This window comes from Cryptotermes secundus, unplaced genomic scaffold (genome assembly GCF_002891405.2).
Source record: "Cryptotermes secundus unplaced genomic scaffold, Csec_1.0 scaffold614, whole genome shotgun sequence".
Lineage (NCBI taxonomy): Eukaryota > Metazoa > Arthropoda > Insecta > Blattodea > Kalotermitidae > Cryptotermes > Cryptotermes secundus.
The window spans coordinates 1,560,097-1,572,087 of NW_019728501.1; the positions used below are offsets into that span (position 1 = coordinate 1,560,097).

The 11,991-nt window shown below is 40.7% G+C and overlaps 2 protein-coding genes across 7 annotated transcripts in view; one reads left to right on the top strand and one right to left on the bottom strand.

Moving 5' to 3' along the window:
- Window positions 1–11,991, top strand: part of LOC111865235 (sodium-coupled monocarboxylate transporter 1) — a 380,779-nt gene that overhangs the window by 39,731 nt on the left and 329,057 nt on the right. The window lies entirely within an intron of this gene.
- The window catches only part of LOC111865238, a 64,066-nt gene that overhangs the window by 28,842 nt on the left and 23,233 nt on the right, over window positions 1–11,991 (bottom strand). For 3 of the 4 annotated variants that reach the window (XM_023853131.2, XM_033751733.1, XM_023853134.2), the window contains exon 3: window positions 6,048–6,071. The exons of the other annotated variant lie outside the window; for it this stretch is intronic. In XM_023853131.2, the coding sequence (XP_023708899.1) occupies window positions 6,048–6,071 (24 nt within the window). The remainder of the gene's footprint in view (window positions 1–6,047; window positions 6,072–11,991) is intronic. 4 annotated transcript variants of the gene reach the window in all.

Here is an 11,991-nt window from a genome sequence, read left to right on the forward strand (position 1 = left end):
ACAGTTCACTTTGGGCCTTGGCCTACCTCCATGAAACTCTCCGTTTCACTTCAGTTTACTAGATCTTAGACACTCGGTAGGACTCCTTGGGCGGGTGATCAGCTCGTCGCAAGGCCTCTACCTGTACACAGAACAGAAAAACGCACACACACACACACAAAACAAATATCCTTACCCTGAGTGGGATTCGAACCCATAATCCATGCTTCCGAGCGAACGAAGATAATGCACGCCATAGATCGCTCGGCTACCGTGAGCGCTGATAGGTACTTACTATGTAAAGAAATTCCATTCTCTTTTAAGATCTAAATTTCCATGACCGTCGCCACAGGCGCTCAACATTGTATCGCATCCAGATTCAGCGTTACATTGTACTGATATAAACTGAAGTAGTAGAATGCTTAAATGAAGCTATAGAAAAGTGTCACTTTAGGTATGCTCTTCCCTTTTGCCAAATACTCGTATATGTAACGTGTACTTTAATCATGGCCAAAATAAAGTACTTTACTCGACTATAAATTATATTTTTTTGAATTCAGACTTAAATTCACGTAGCTGCTTTATCAACTTGCATCAACAGTCCATATGGATACTTCTCAGTTTTCAGTGTATTGTGCAGAAAACCTGGTTAATTTAATGTATCGCTACCTGTATCTCTGATATATAAAATCGGTTTAGACTATGATGCAATTTAAGGTCCAGTTTTTTAACCTTCCATTATTCCACATAACTTACGCAGGTTTGTACATATTCTTTTTTAAACCTCGAATATCATATTTTTCTTATTTAATTAATATTTACTAGTTTCCCGATCAAAGATAAGCTCTCAACATGCTTCTAAATACCACGAAAACTTAGTCTCGAAACTAGCGGCCCTAGCAGTAATTTTAAAAAACTTGTGTGCCAGCGTCACATGTAGAACTAAGGTTATAAAACTTTTACATGATCCTCTGAGGCATTCAATGACGTAGACATACGTGCTTTTAAAATAAGCCAGTGATTCACATTTGCACAATTATGTACGAGTATTAAACCTACACGTAGCCCCATGTTAATACGAGAATAAAGTATCTTGTAACACTTTATCACATGCCTCTTTGTATTCCTTAACAGTCTCTTCATAGTTCATTTACCATGACAAATCTTCGCTAAAGGAGAAAAACTTATATGTGTGTATGTGTGTATGTAGAAGGTGGATAATTTATTTTTTACGAAGATGTTATTACAAAAGAGAGAAAACGATTCTATTTACGCCTGCTGGCGAATTGGCCCAATATAACTACCTGGTTCCAATGCTACGAGTATTGCATAAGACTATTCTAGAACAGTGTAATATAAATACATTGTGACATTTACACCCGTTGCTAGACAACGACCCAAGATAAGAAAATAAACAGCCGTTACTGAGTAAGGGCTGCGCAAACAAGTGGAAACAACAGAGGAGCGGTATTTTCTGAGCGGTCCGTGCCGAGATGACATAAGCTGGACGGTTAGTTGAAAGTTGACAGATCCTCGCGTGGAGGAGGGTTCAGATACCTCCACCATATCCATGCGAGTCGTAGGAGGCGACGAAAAGGAACCAGTACCAGAGGGTATAACTGGACCACCCTGTTCCTGGGGGATATAAATACGGGGACCTGACCATCCAGGTTGAGGGAGCCTCGAATCTGAGACAGAAAAATATGATAATGAGTCCTGCTAGACTCGGACCCGAGTATGACTGCGCTGGTGAGGACCAGCAACAATTTTAAACGAGAAGCCCGTCCTCTGGTAAGAGAAGGCGCCCCACATAAAAGAAAACCCGCAACTGTTCGACAATAATAAAAATCGGGTCTAGGGCCCCAGATGGGTACTTGACACCGAGAGAGAATGGCCGAATGACCGTCGGTCGTAACATAACTTTGACCTTGACTTTGACTTTGAATCGACAGTTGGAGCAATGAGTTAGTTGTGAGACAGCCGTCAGCCGGTAAGAACGTGCCCACGGAAGCAGAGGGCATTGTTGGGATCCGTCACCAAGCACCGACTCGTAAAGACATAGCAAACTGAGAAGAATGTGTGTGTTCCGTGGTTACAGTGATCTTTGGAGTGTGTAATTCTGTGAGGTTGTCGTAGTTATTTGTAGTTACGTTCTCTAAGAGTCAAGTACATCCAATTACCAATCCAAACCCCGTCTACAATCACTCAGTCACTTGACAGTATTAATCAGAATGCAATTTCTATGGCATATAATAACTTTAAGTTTGGTTGATTTGTAAATTGCTTGGAGGATGTGAGATCAGAGATTAACGACGTTAACACGTTTTCAATTTCTTCTAACCATGCGATTTTGCATTGTATATTTTATTCATTATAGTCGGTGTTTAGACCCTAATAGTGCAGTGCTAATTTACTGCATGGGTCTACGGTGGGAATAAGCATACTCAGAGCTATGTGCCGGATTCTGCCATCTAAACGAAACAAACCGGGAAAGATAATTCATGCTTCAACAACTCGTAAAAGAGTGAACATTTGTATTGTTCTGCTTCTTTCAATGCGTCAACTTTCTTGTTCGACCTGAGAAATCCCAGGATCTCCCAATACTTTGCTGACCCTGTGTCCGACTATTTTCAGTTTTAATAACACTGTTGTATTGGAGAATATTTCTTCTTATTATTATTCTCACCGCGGAACCTCGGGTCAGGCTCAAGTGATTTCATGTGAGTTTCATGGGTGGTATTTGAGCAGGTTTTTCTACCAGACTCGTAGGGTTTCTTCTATTAATCGTCATTCCACTTAGATTTACTTCTACCTTCGACCCTGATTTGTGCGATAGTCCCGACCAGGCAACAACACATTATCTCATATTCTTTCTTTAAATTACGGGCGTCGTCTCTCTGTCCAGGCTTGTCATAGGGTGAGGAAGTTAGGCTTGAGCGTAAGATTTTCTCATTATATTCTTCCATATTAGTGCCAACTTTAGCGGATCGAAGTGTCGCGTGGTCAGCGCAACGAATCACCAAAGCTGTTAATTTCGGTTTTCTAAACCGGAGGCGCTATTTCCTTGAAATAGCTCCTCAATTATCCTCACGAGGCTGAGTGGACCCCGTTCCAGAACCATTACTTCTCAGAAAATGTGGTAGCGCTAGGAATCGAACCCGGGACTTCTGGATCTTTATCCAGGAACTCTGACCACTAGACTACAGAGGCGGCCCTAACTTCGCCGACAATCGGCTGTCGCTCGGTCGGTATAGTTCGCTTGCGGACTACAGGCTACGGATTTTTTTTTGTATTTGCCCATACTTCTCGCCAAAACATTTGGAACATGGCTCTAAAGGCGCCTATCACATAGTTTTCACTCATTGCTAGTCTGTTCCTTCTGTTCGCACTGAATTACAGTCAACAATCTATTTCACGTTAAAAGCGTGAACTTCGAGAAACCACCGCAGACTTAGCATGGAGTAGTTAACCAATGATTTCTCTGCGATTGTGGAGTATCACTGCATGGTGCATACCTACCTTTCTGCATCGTCGTTTCTTGGTTCAGCCATATGGCAGCTGAAAACTATAAAATGTAATTTTGCTTGTGGTGTATGTAAATGTTTAGTCTGTTGCATTTCGCATTGGGCACGAAAATATATCTGTGGAGGATAATGGACATTGAAATGTTTGTATGGAAACCAGTGGTTACTGAATCACTTTATCGAAATATTTATTGCCAGCCGAAATTAATAGGCACCTTCTTCTTCTATTAAATTATTTCAATCGAAACTGTGCGCGTCGACCTGTATTACGTTATAGAACTATATAAATCGGAATTAATAAATTTCGAATCATAGTATCGAAATATTTAATTAATGTATGATTATGTAGTATACCACTTTGATGAATATTTCATTATAAAATCGTACATGTTCAATCATTCTCTCAGCCTACTTTAATTGGAACTAATTGATATAGAGTTATCTTGAGATATTTTAACAGGGAGTAATAGGAATAAAATAATTTACCAGAATATTTAAATAGAAAATATTGATTGTCGACTTGTGCCTAATCTAATAAAAACTAATGGTTATAGACTCATTTTGTTGAAATATGTTTTTTTTTATTGCTAGTGGGGTGGGACTAAGTCCTTTGTACTTCGGCTACTTCTGGCCTATTGCACCAGCCCCAGATAATAGGTGAGGGTGATTATGGAGCAATTGGTGGAATGAAGATTGGCAGGGGAAACCGAAATACTCGCAGAAAACCTGCCCCAGCGCCACTTTGTCCACCACAAATCCCACTTGACCAGACTCGGGATCGAACCCGGACCGCCGGGGCGGGAAGCCAGCGACTAACCGCTTGAGCTATGGCGCGGCCTTGAAATATGTTAATGAGAAAGAATACACATTGAATCTTTTCTCATAATGTTTAAGCAACTAACTCTTCCAAAAGTGCTGATAAGGTGAAAATAACTGTGTAATAATTATGTATGTAAATGAATATATATTTTTCTAAATCAAAATGTTGGTTTAAACTTTTAGTATCCTTGTTGTATAATCGAATTGTACATATTGACAACAATCTAAGAAAGCAAATGATTATTGTGAAATTTCTACACAAAGTAAGAAATATACTAATAGTGAAGTGAGAACTTGTTAACAAAGAAGTATGCAAATTTTATTTTCGTTAGTTATGCTGGAAAGGTAAGTTAATTAGTAAAACACAGACAGCTACATCTGAACACACCGTGAATATAAGATACAACGACAAAATACGAGTATGAACAGCAACACAGTTATACAATGCAAATCAAAACACAACATTCGTCGCTAATTGGGATACTACCGTGCACTATCCACTTTGTACTCGACTTTAACTCATGCTTACCTCTCGGTAATTTATGGTTTTGAATGGCAAAGTTCCGAACAATTTAGTGTCAAATGTAATTTATAACAAGAATTCAAGCTACATTACGGGCGATTAAAAAGTCTTTGCGGTTATGCACTGTTTGTGAATCACGTCCGGCTACACTGCGGTTTTTTTTTTAATTTTTATGAGAATCTAGTTTTTGGATTTATACACATCCATTCATAAAAATGCATTAAGATTAGAGGTGGAACTTCCTCCGCGTGCGCGTGTGTGTGTATGTATATCTGTGATATTTTTCAGACAATGGACTGCCAGTATCCCCAAAATATTAGTACGGAGAAAGAAAGGGTTCAGAGTCTGACTTCGACTAGCCTCTCATTGCCCCTAAAAATAAATCAAATTTGTAATTTCTTGTGGAAAAATAAAGCGTATTTCGCCGATAGATTAACTGGAGAGTAAATAACTTCTATCAGTGAGATGTGTATGTAAGCCTTGCGTAAGAGCAGTGGGATACAAGTGCGAAATGGAAGGGAAACCATAATATAACTTTAGGGGCGACTTATGTGTTCTTTTCAACGTTTGCATGGCAAAATTGTATTTCTCCGATAAACGGAAGGTAGAACAGAATTATTTGACCTTGAGAGGACCATAATTATTAATAGCAGTGTTGATATGATAAATCTGTATAATAACATGTAGTTTTTGAAAATTTGTATTGACTTTTAATTAATACTAAAGGCAATTATAGCGTGGATTTTTATGCTATTTAAGATAACTCTGTTTAATAACAAGAATTCTCCCCCTGACTTGAAATGGGATATTCATACGATACTGACCGTGTTTACAGCTCTTCCTCGATCAATACGAGTTTAATATATTATCTCATTCTTATATTCTCCGAATTACTAGCATCTATCTTCATCATACTCCCATTTAAAGCTCAGGTAACATGAAACCTAATGCAGTGGAGATGCCGCAGCTTAAAACACTTGGAAAGTTGAACGATAGGGACGACGCAAATACTAATTGAACTTAGAATGCCAAGAGATGACTGGACGAGATCAATAACCGAACACGCAAAGACTTCTTTGAAAATCTAAGAAAGCAGCAAGCATGACACTGAACAATATAATACAAATGCAGGTGAGTTGTAAATCAGCAGAAACAAAACAACATTCCTAGCACGCCAAGGCTTCAAAAATTCGCCTCCTTACCTGTCGGCTTGGTCGAATTCTTGGCTGCAAACAGTAAAGATCATGTAAATTAAACCCGGAAAATTAACCGTATTTCAGTTAATAAACCATATACTTCCTTAATGAGTTCTAGTTAAGGAACAGAGCACATGATAGTGGATATGCACATTACTACAACTATGTATGTAACTAGAGTTTGTTCGTATGAGCCTTGGTATCTTAAGTCTTATGAATGACGTGCAGAGGGGTCATCTGAGAGCGTGCCGAAAATCCTTCCTCGGATCCAGCGAAATGGTCACAGCCTACTTGCGTCATCTCGTACCGTGCATGTTGGGACGTGTGGCGTAACTGACAGGCTAACAAATCACAGCAGGTCCCGGAAATGGTCCCTGTTGCTCTTAAGCACGCATTCCTTGCTCCCTGGTAATATGTTCACATTCACGCGTTGAAGTAACAGAGCGAACTTCAAACCCGATCTTTAAACCCCAATCTTTTCTGTAATGCGTTTAAGGGGATCTCGGGAAGAATGTTCAGGTCTAGCACCGACTTCTTCCAATTTCTCCTCAGTGATTACGCGGCGTTTATGTTCCGCTCTCTTCGTGTGCCCACTGTAGACCCCCTCTCTCTGAAATTGTTTGCATGATTTTCCTTTTTACTATTTGAAACATCCCTGAATTTATATTCCATACTTTCCTTCCTTTTCACGCAGGTATCGTACATAAACAGTCACTTCAATGTGTAACTGTCAACATGGCATTTTGACACAAGAAACAACGCTATTGTTTGAATGTTTAATACAGTAGCAGGAAGTTAAGAGTATAGTAGACGAGCTCGCTTCCCAGTAAAAAGGTAAAGCTGTCCCTGTACTTAACTAATTAAGCACTACTCAGTGAAGGCATATGGGGGAGTGGATGTATAGATCCACATTTTCTAGACCTCGGCACTAGCTGGAGGTGAATGGTCAGCTTCACGCCCCTGTCACTTTACCACCAGGGAAAGAACTCCCGGTACCCATTGGGTAGGAGGTTGGGTGAACCCCAGAACCTGTCTGGACGACATGGAGAAGTGAATATTCCTGCCCCTACCGGGACTCGAACTCCGACCCCTCGGTCGTCCAGCCCGTAGCCAGTCGCTATACCGACTACGCTATTAAGTTTACAAATCATTATTCTTTTTTTATCTTTTCAAAAATTTATTGGGCGTTATTGGAGAGAAACAGCGTGTACAGGTTGCTGACCTGTTAAATACGCCGAAGTCCGAACGCGGGCTGTTTGAGATAACGCCAGTAATCTGTGCCCCTCAAGCCCAATGGGCCGAAATTTCTTTCTGGAGGCTGTCAGACGTCTTTGTAGAAGGTACTTGGAGTGTTTCTCTTAAAATGCACTGACACATTCAAGAAACCAGTGTACAGCAGTTCTCTAGAGCATTTGGATGATGGTAGGGACATGAAATGTAACACAACTGGGCGAAACCTTGCTTTATGGGAAACCTGAAAAATGGTAACATACCATTTCTATGTCGGATATTGTCTGAGGCATGTTTGATATGTACGGTTTTTCTTAATTTGTTTAAATTTCCCCTTCAGACATCCTGTTTCATTATTATCTTTAGACACTTTCGCGACCATTTTTTTTTTTCAATTTACCTAATCCTTCCAGCCGCACTATGGCCCTGGGGTCGACTCAGCCTCTAACAGAAATGAATACCAGGAATATTTCTGGGGGTAAAGGGCGGCCAGCGCGCAAGGTTGACAACCTCACCGCCATCTGTGAGCTGATTGTCTAGAAAATGTGGGAGCCTCGACGTCTCACAACCCTATGGGCCTCCACGGCCTGTTACAGGGATACCCTTACGTTTTTTTATCTACTGCCGCAACCTTGAGAAGTGCGTGTTTTTCGCTCAGTACGCCCTCCTGTCCTTCCGTCTGTATGAACACAATAACTCGAGAACCACTAGACGATATTCATGAAATTTTATACTGGAGAATTTTGCGAAAAGTCCTTTCAATAATCAGGTAGGTCAGGCAAGTCTGAAGGTCACTTTACATGAACAACTGTATCTTGATAAATATCGGAGAGAAGAATTTTTCGAATAAAAGCTATGGAGAAAATGAACACATTTTACGCGCAATACACTTTCTCTGCGAGCCTAACAGTTTTCGAGAAAATGAAACGTAAACAATGTTATGATTACATCTCCGAACTTTCATATTTGACAGTCAACCTCCTCGGCACAACAGGAATTAGGGGAAAGTAACAAAAGAGAATCTCTATTGATATTAGACGACGTTAAATCAAATAGGTTTTTATTTTTCAATGTAGTGCTCTATTAAAATATGGTTTTGAAGCTTGTATTAAGTAATTTATACATACTTTCGTTTAGAGTGTGTAATAGAAGCGAACGTTAAAGCCTTAACACTGAATATTTATTCATTCGCTACATAGTTCTGACTGCTCGTCTGTCTGCGTATCACCTGGCAGTAGATAGTTACTCGTATGTGTGAACTCAGTATTTGTTTATTATAAGGGGAAATTTCAGGATAGTCTTAACGATTTAATTTATAATTCCTTCTGCTTCCGATCATCCCAAGTGTTCACGGTATTATTTTAAGATCAGTGGCGATGGCTGGGTGGATCGGACCCAGAATATTTTGAATACTAGATGAATATGCTTACAAAAGACCACCGGGTCGTTTCAGGAATTGTAAAATAGCGTCGTTAGTAATGTAAGGATTCTACAGGAAACGACAAACAGTTACAAAGAAGAAAACTCTGACAACGCATGTTTTTGTTACTGAAATCCAGGACTGTCTGGCAGGATACTGATATCTCACTGGTCAAGCACTCTCGGTAGTCTAGTGGCTGTGGCCTTGGGTTCGAATTCATGTGACGTTGCAGATTCAGCTTACACGTTTTCCACACACACACACCCTTTCGTTTACTGATATAAACAAGCCAACAAAGTGCGAACATATCTTAGCGTTGGGTTTTATAGACCTACATCATCTCAATAGCGGGGTGTCCTATAACGAGGACTTACATAGTCCAAACTTAAAAATATAGTTGTTATCAAAGGCCAACATTTTTACCAAATACATTTTTCAATGCTGAGAATGTTAATTTCAGAAATGTCCACAAATGTATATAGAACGTGTTTGAATCAGTATATCGGCTATCTTTGGGCTAGACGTTCGTGGTTTCATTATTGGCAAGGGCGGTATTTTCTTTTCGTCGCCAGGCTCGAGTCTGAGTCACACCCACTAATGAGTTCCAGTGGTTTTTTCAGGGCGGTAAATCAGTTCCAGCGTGAAGCTAACGACTCAACTTCATCTATCACCGAGGTTAACAATGAGTGTAGCTTCACTTTTCGCTATAGGCACTACACCTTCGTGGTATGATGCTTTAAACTTTAGTTTGCTACGTAGATGCCTAGCGTGCTTCTTGTTATAACTGCAGTATTTATTGTGCCCGGAAGCAACGGTTGTTAATTTTCTTTAGGGGAGATATTTACATGGCCATTTTTATCCACTTTCACTGCAGAAGTGCCACTGGGTTCCTATTTTAACCATAACCATAACCATGCAGGGCTGATAAAATATAAATCAGATAAGCTACATTTCGATGACAGTTTTAATTACTATGTTGAATTAGAAGTGCCAGATGCGGGATATCAGAAGAGAACATACACTGCAATATATGCTGTAATGAATCGCTGTACAGTGCGACTTCCTCAAGTGGAACGTTAACTTTTAGTTTTAATAAGGACACAAAACAAATTTCCTAAAAATACGTTTATCAGGCTTGGCATCAGGTAGGTTAAGGTTAGTTCAGCGGTAATTAATGTGATTTGCTTTTGTGAGGTACCTCGGATCGATTCTCAGTCGGTGTGCCGATGTGTCGATATCCTTGTCTTAGATTTTTCGCAGTTTTACACATTCCCACTAGATGAATGTCTTTGTTAATACTCGTTGTCGAGGAAATAGATTCTAGCGAACAGTAGCCTAGCAAAATGACTTCCGCTTCTGCTGCTATTCCGGCTTTTAGGCAGTGTTTACTGAACCTTTGCCTAGCAATGGATTATTTCGTCACAATATTAATAATCAACATTGCATTCACACGCAGTACAGTGGAGGCCGCGCCATAGCTCAAGCGGTTAGTCGCTGGCTTCCCACCGCGGCGGCCCGGGTTCGATCCCGGGTCTGGTCAAGTGGCATTTGTGGTGGACAAATTGGCGCTGGGGCACGTTTTCTCCGAGTACTTCGGTTTCCCCTGCCAATCTTCATTCCACCAATTGCTCCACAATCACCCTCGTCTATCATCTGGGGCTGGTACCATAGGCCGAAAGTGGCCGCAGTACAAGGGACTTAGCCCCACCCCACTAGCAATAAAAAAACATACATTGGAACAATTTTGGCAAGGTAGACATTCACTTGAAGATGGACGTATACGGCCGAAACATGTATTTTTAAAGAGTAGGACAAAATAATAAGTTGTATTTGAGATGGAAATATATGTAAGTAAAAAAAAAAAGTAAAGCTATCCATTTTACAGGCCGTGAAGGCCCATAGGGTTGTGAGACGTTGAGGGTCCCACATTATCTAGATAATCGGCTCAAAGACGGCGGTAAGGTTGTCAGCCTTATGCGCCTGCCGCGCTTTACTCCCCAGGAAAATTATTTAATTAATTCCTGGTACTCATTTCTGTTAGAGGCTGATACAAACTAAATACAATAATGCAACAGGGTGCTTCAGTACAGTGTTATGATCTCTGTGGTTATATCCGACAAATTTAATGTATACGGGATTTGTCCTTAAGTTAAAAGTTCGTTAAATTAATATAAAAAAATACTACATTGATAGTAGAGTAACAGATCTGTCGAACTAGAGGCGCCGCCTGAGAACTTGGGATGTGTTTCGTAACCTCGATACTACTAGACACGGGGAAATGGTCAGCAGCAGGCTCGCTCCTGACACTATCCTGGGGGAAAGGGCCATCGGATATGAGCCCGTCTAGACGTCGCGATATGTCAGAGACTACAATCCTCTCCTCTCTCTCTCTCTCTCTCTCTCTCGGAATGGAACTTTCATCAGCCGTATCGCCAGTCACTTCAGAAAGAGAATGGTGATTTTATCCATAGTACTGATGTTTACGTTAAGATTTAGATATTTTTATTTTTTAGGACGTCTGTAGAAGTTGTGTTTATGTTTCTTCGAAAGTTTATATTAATGACACCCTATTAACTGCAGTGTTTATTTAGCGTCAAATAAGAAATTACATTATTTAGAATAGTGAATAATTATTTGGGAGAAAGCCAGTCACGGTAGCCAAGCGGTCTAAGGCGTGTACTGTCTTCGCTCGCTTGGAAACCGAGATTGTGGGTTCGAATCCCACTCAGGGCATGGATGTTTAGTTTGCGTGTGTGCGTTTTTCTGTGTTTGTGTACAGGTAGAGGCCTTGCGACGAGCTGATCACTCGCCCAAGGAGTCCTACCGAACGTGTAAGATCTAGAAAAACCGAAGTGAACGGAGAAGTTCATGGAGGTAGGCCTAGGCCCACTGCGGCTGTAGTGCCAAGCAAAAAAAAATCGGGAGAAAGGGGTAGTCAGCTGTTTTAAGGAGGGACTGAGAAAGTGACAAAATATTTCAATTAAGGTAGCTGACTGAGATTCCAACAATAGATTTAAGATTGAAAACAGGCACGCTATCTGCTACACAGCTATATCTCTAAAATAGGAGGTGTTTTTTAGAGTATCTATGTGTGCACACTACTTACTGTCACTCCGCAGTATTTTATTTTATTGCTAGCGAGGTGGGACTAAGGCCCTTGTAGTGCTGCTACTTCTGGCCTATTGTACCAGCCCCAGATGACAGGTGAGGGTGATTGTGGAGCAATTGGTGGAATGAAGATTGGCAGGGGAAACCGAAGTACTCGGAGAAAACCTGCCCCAGCGTCACTTTGTCCACCAC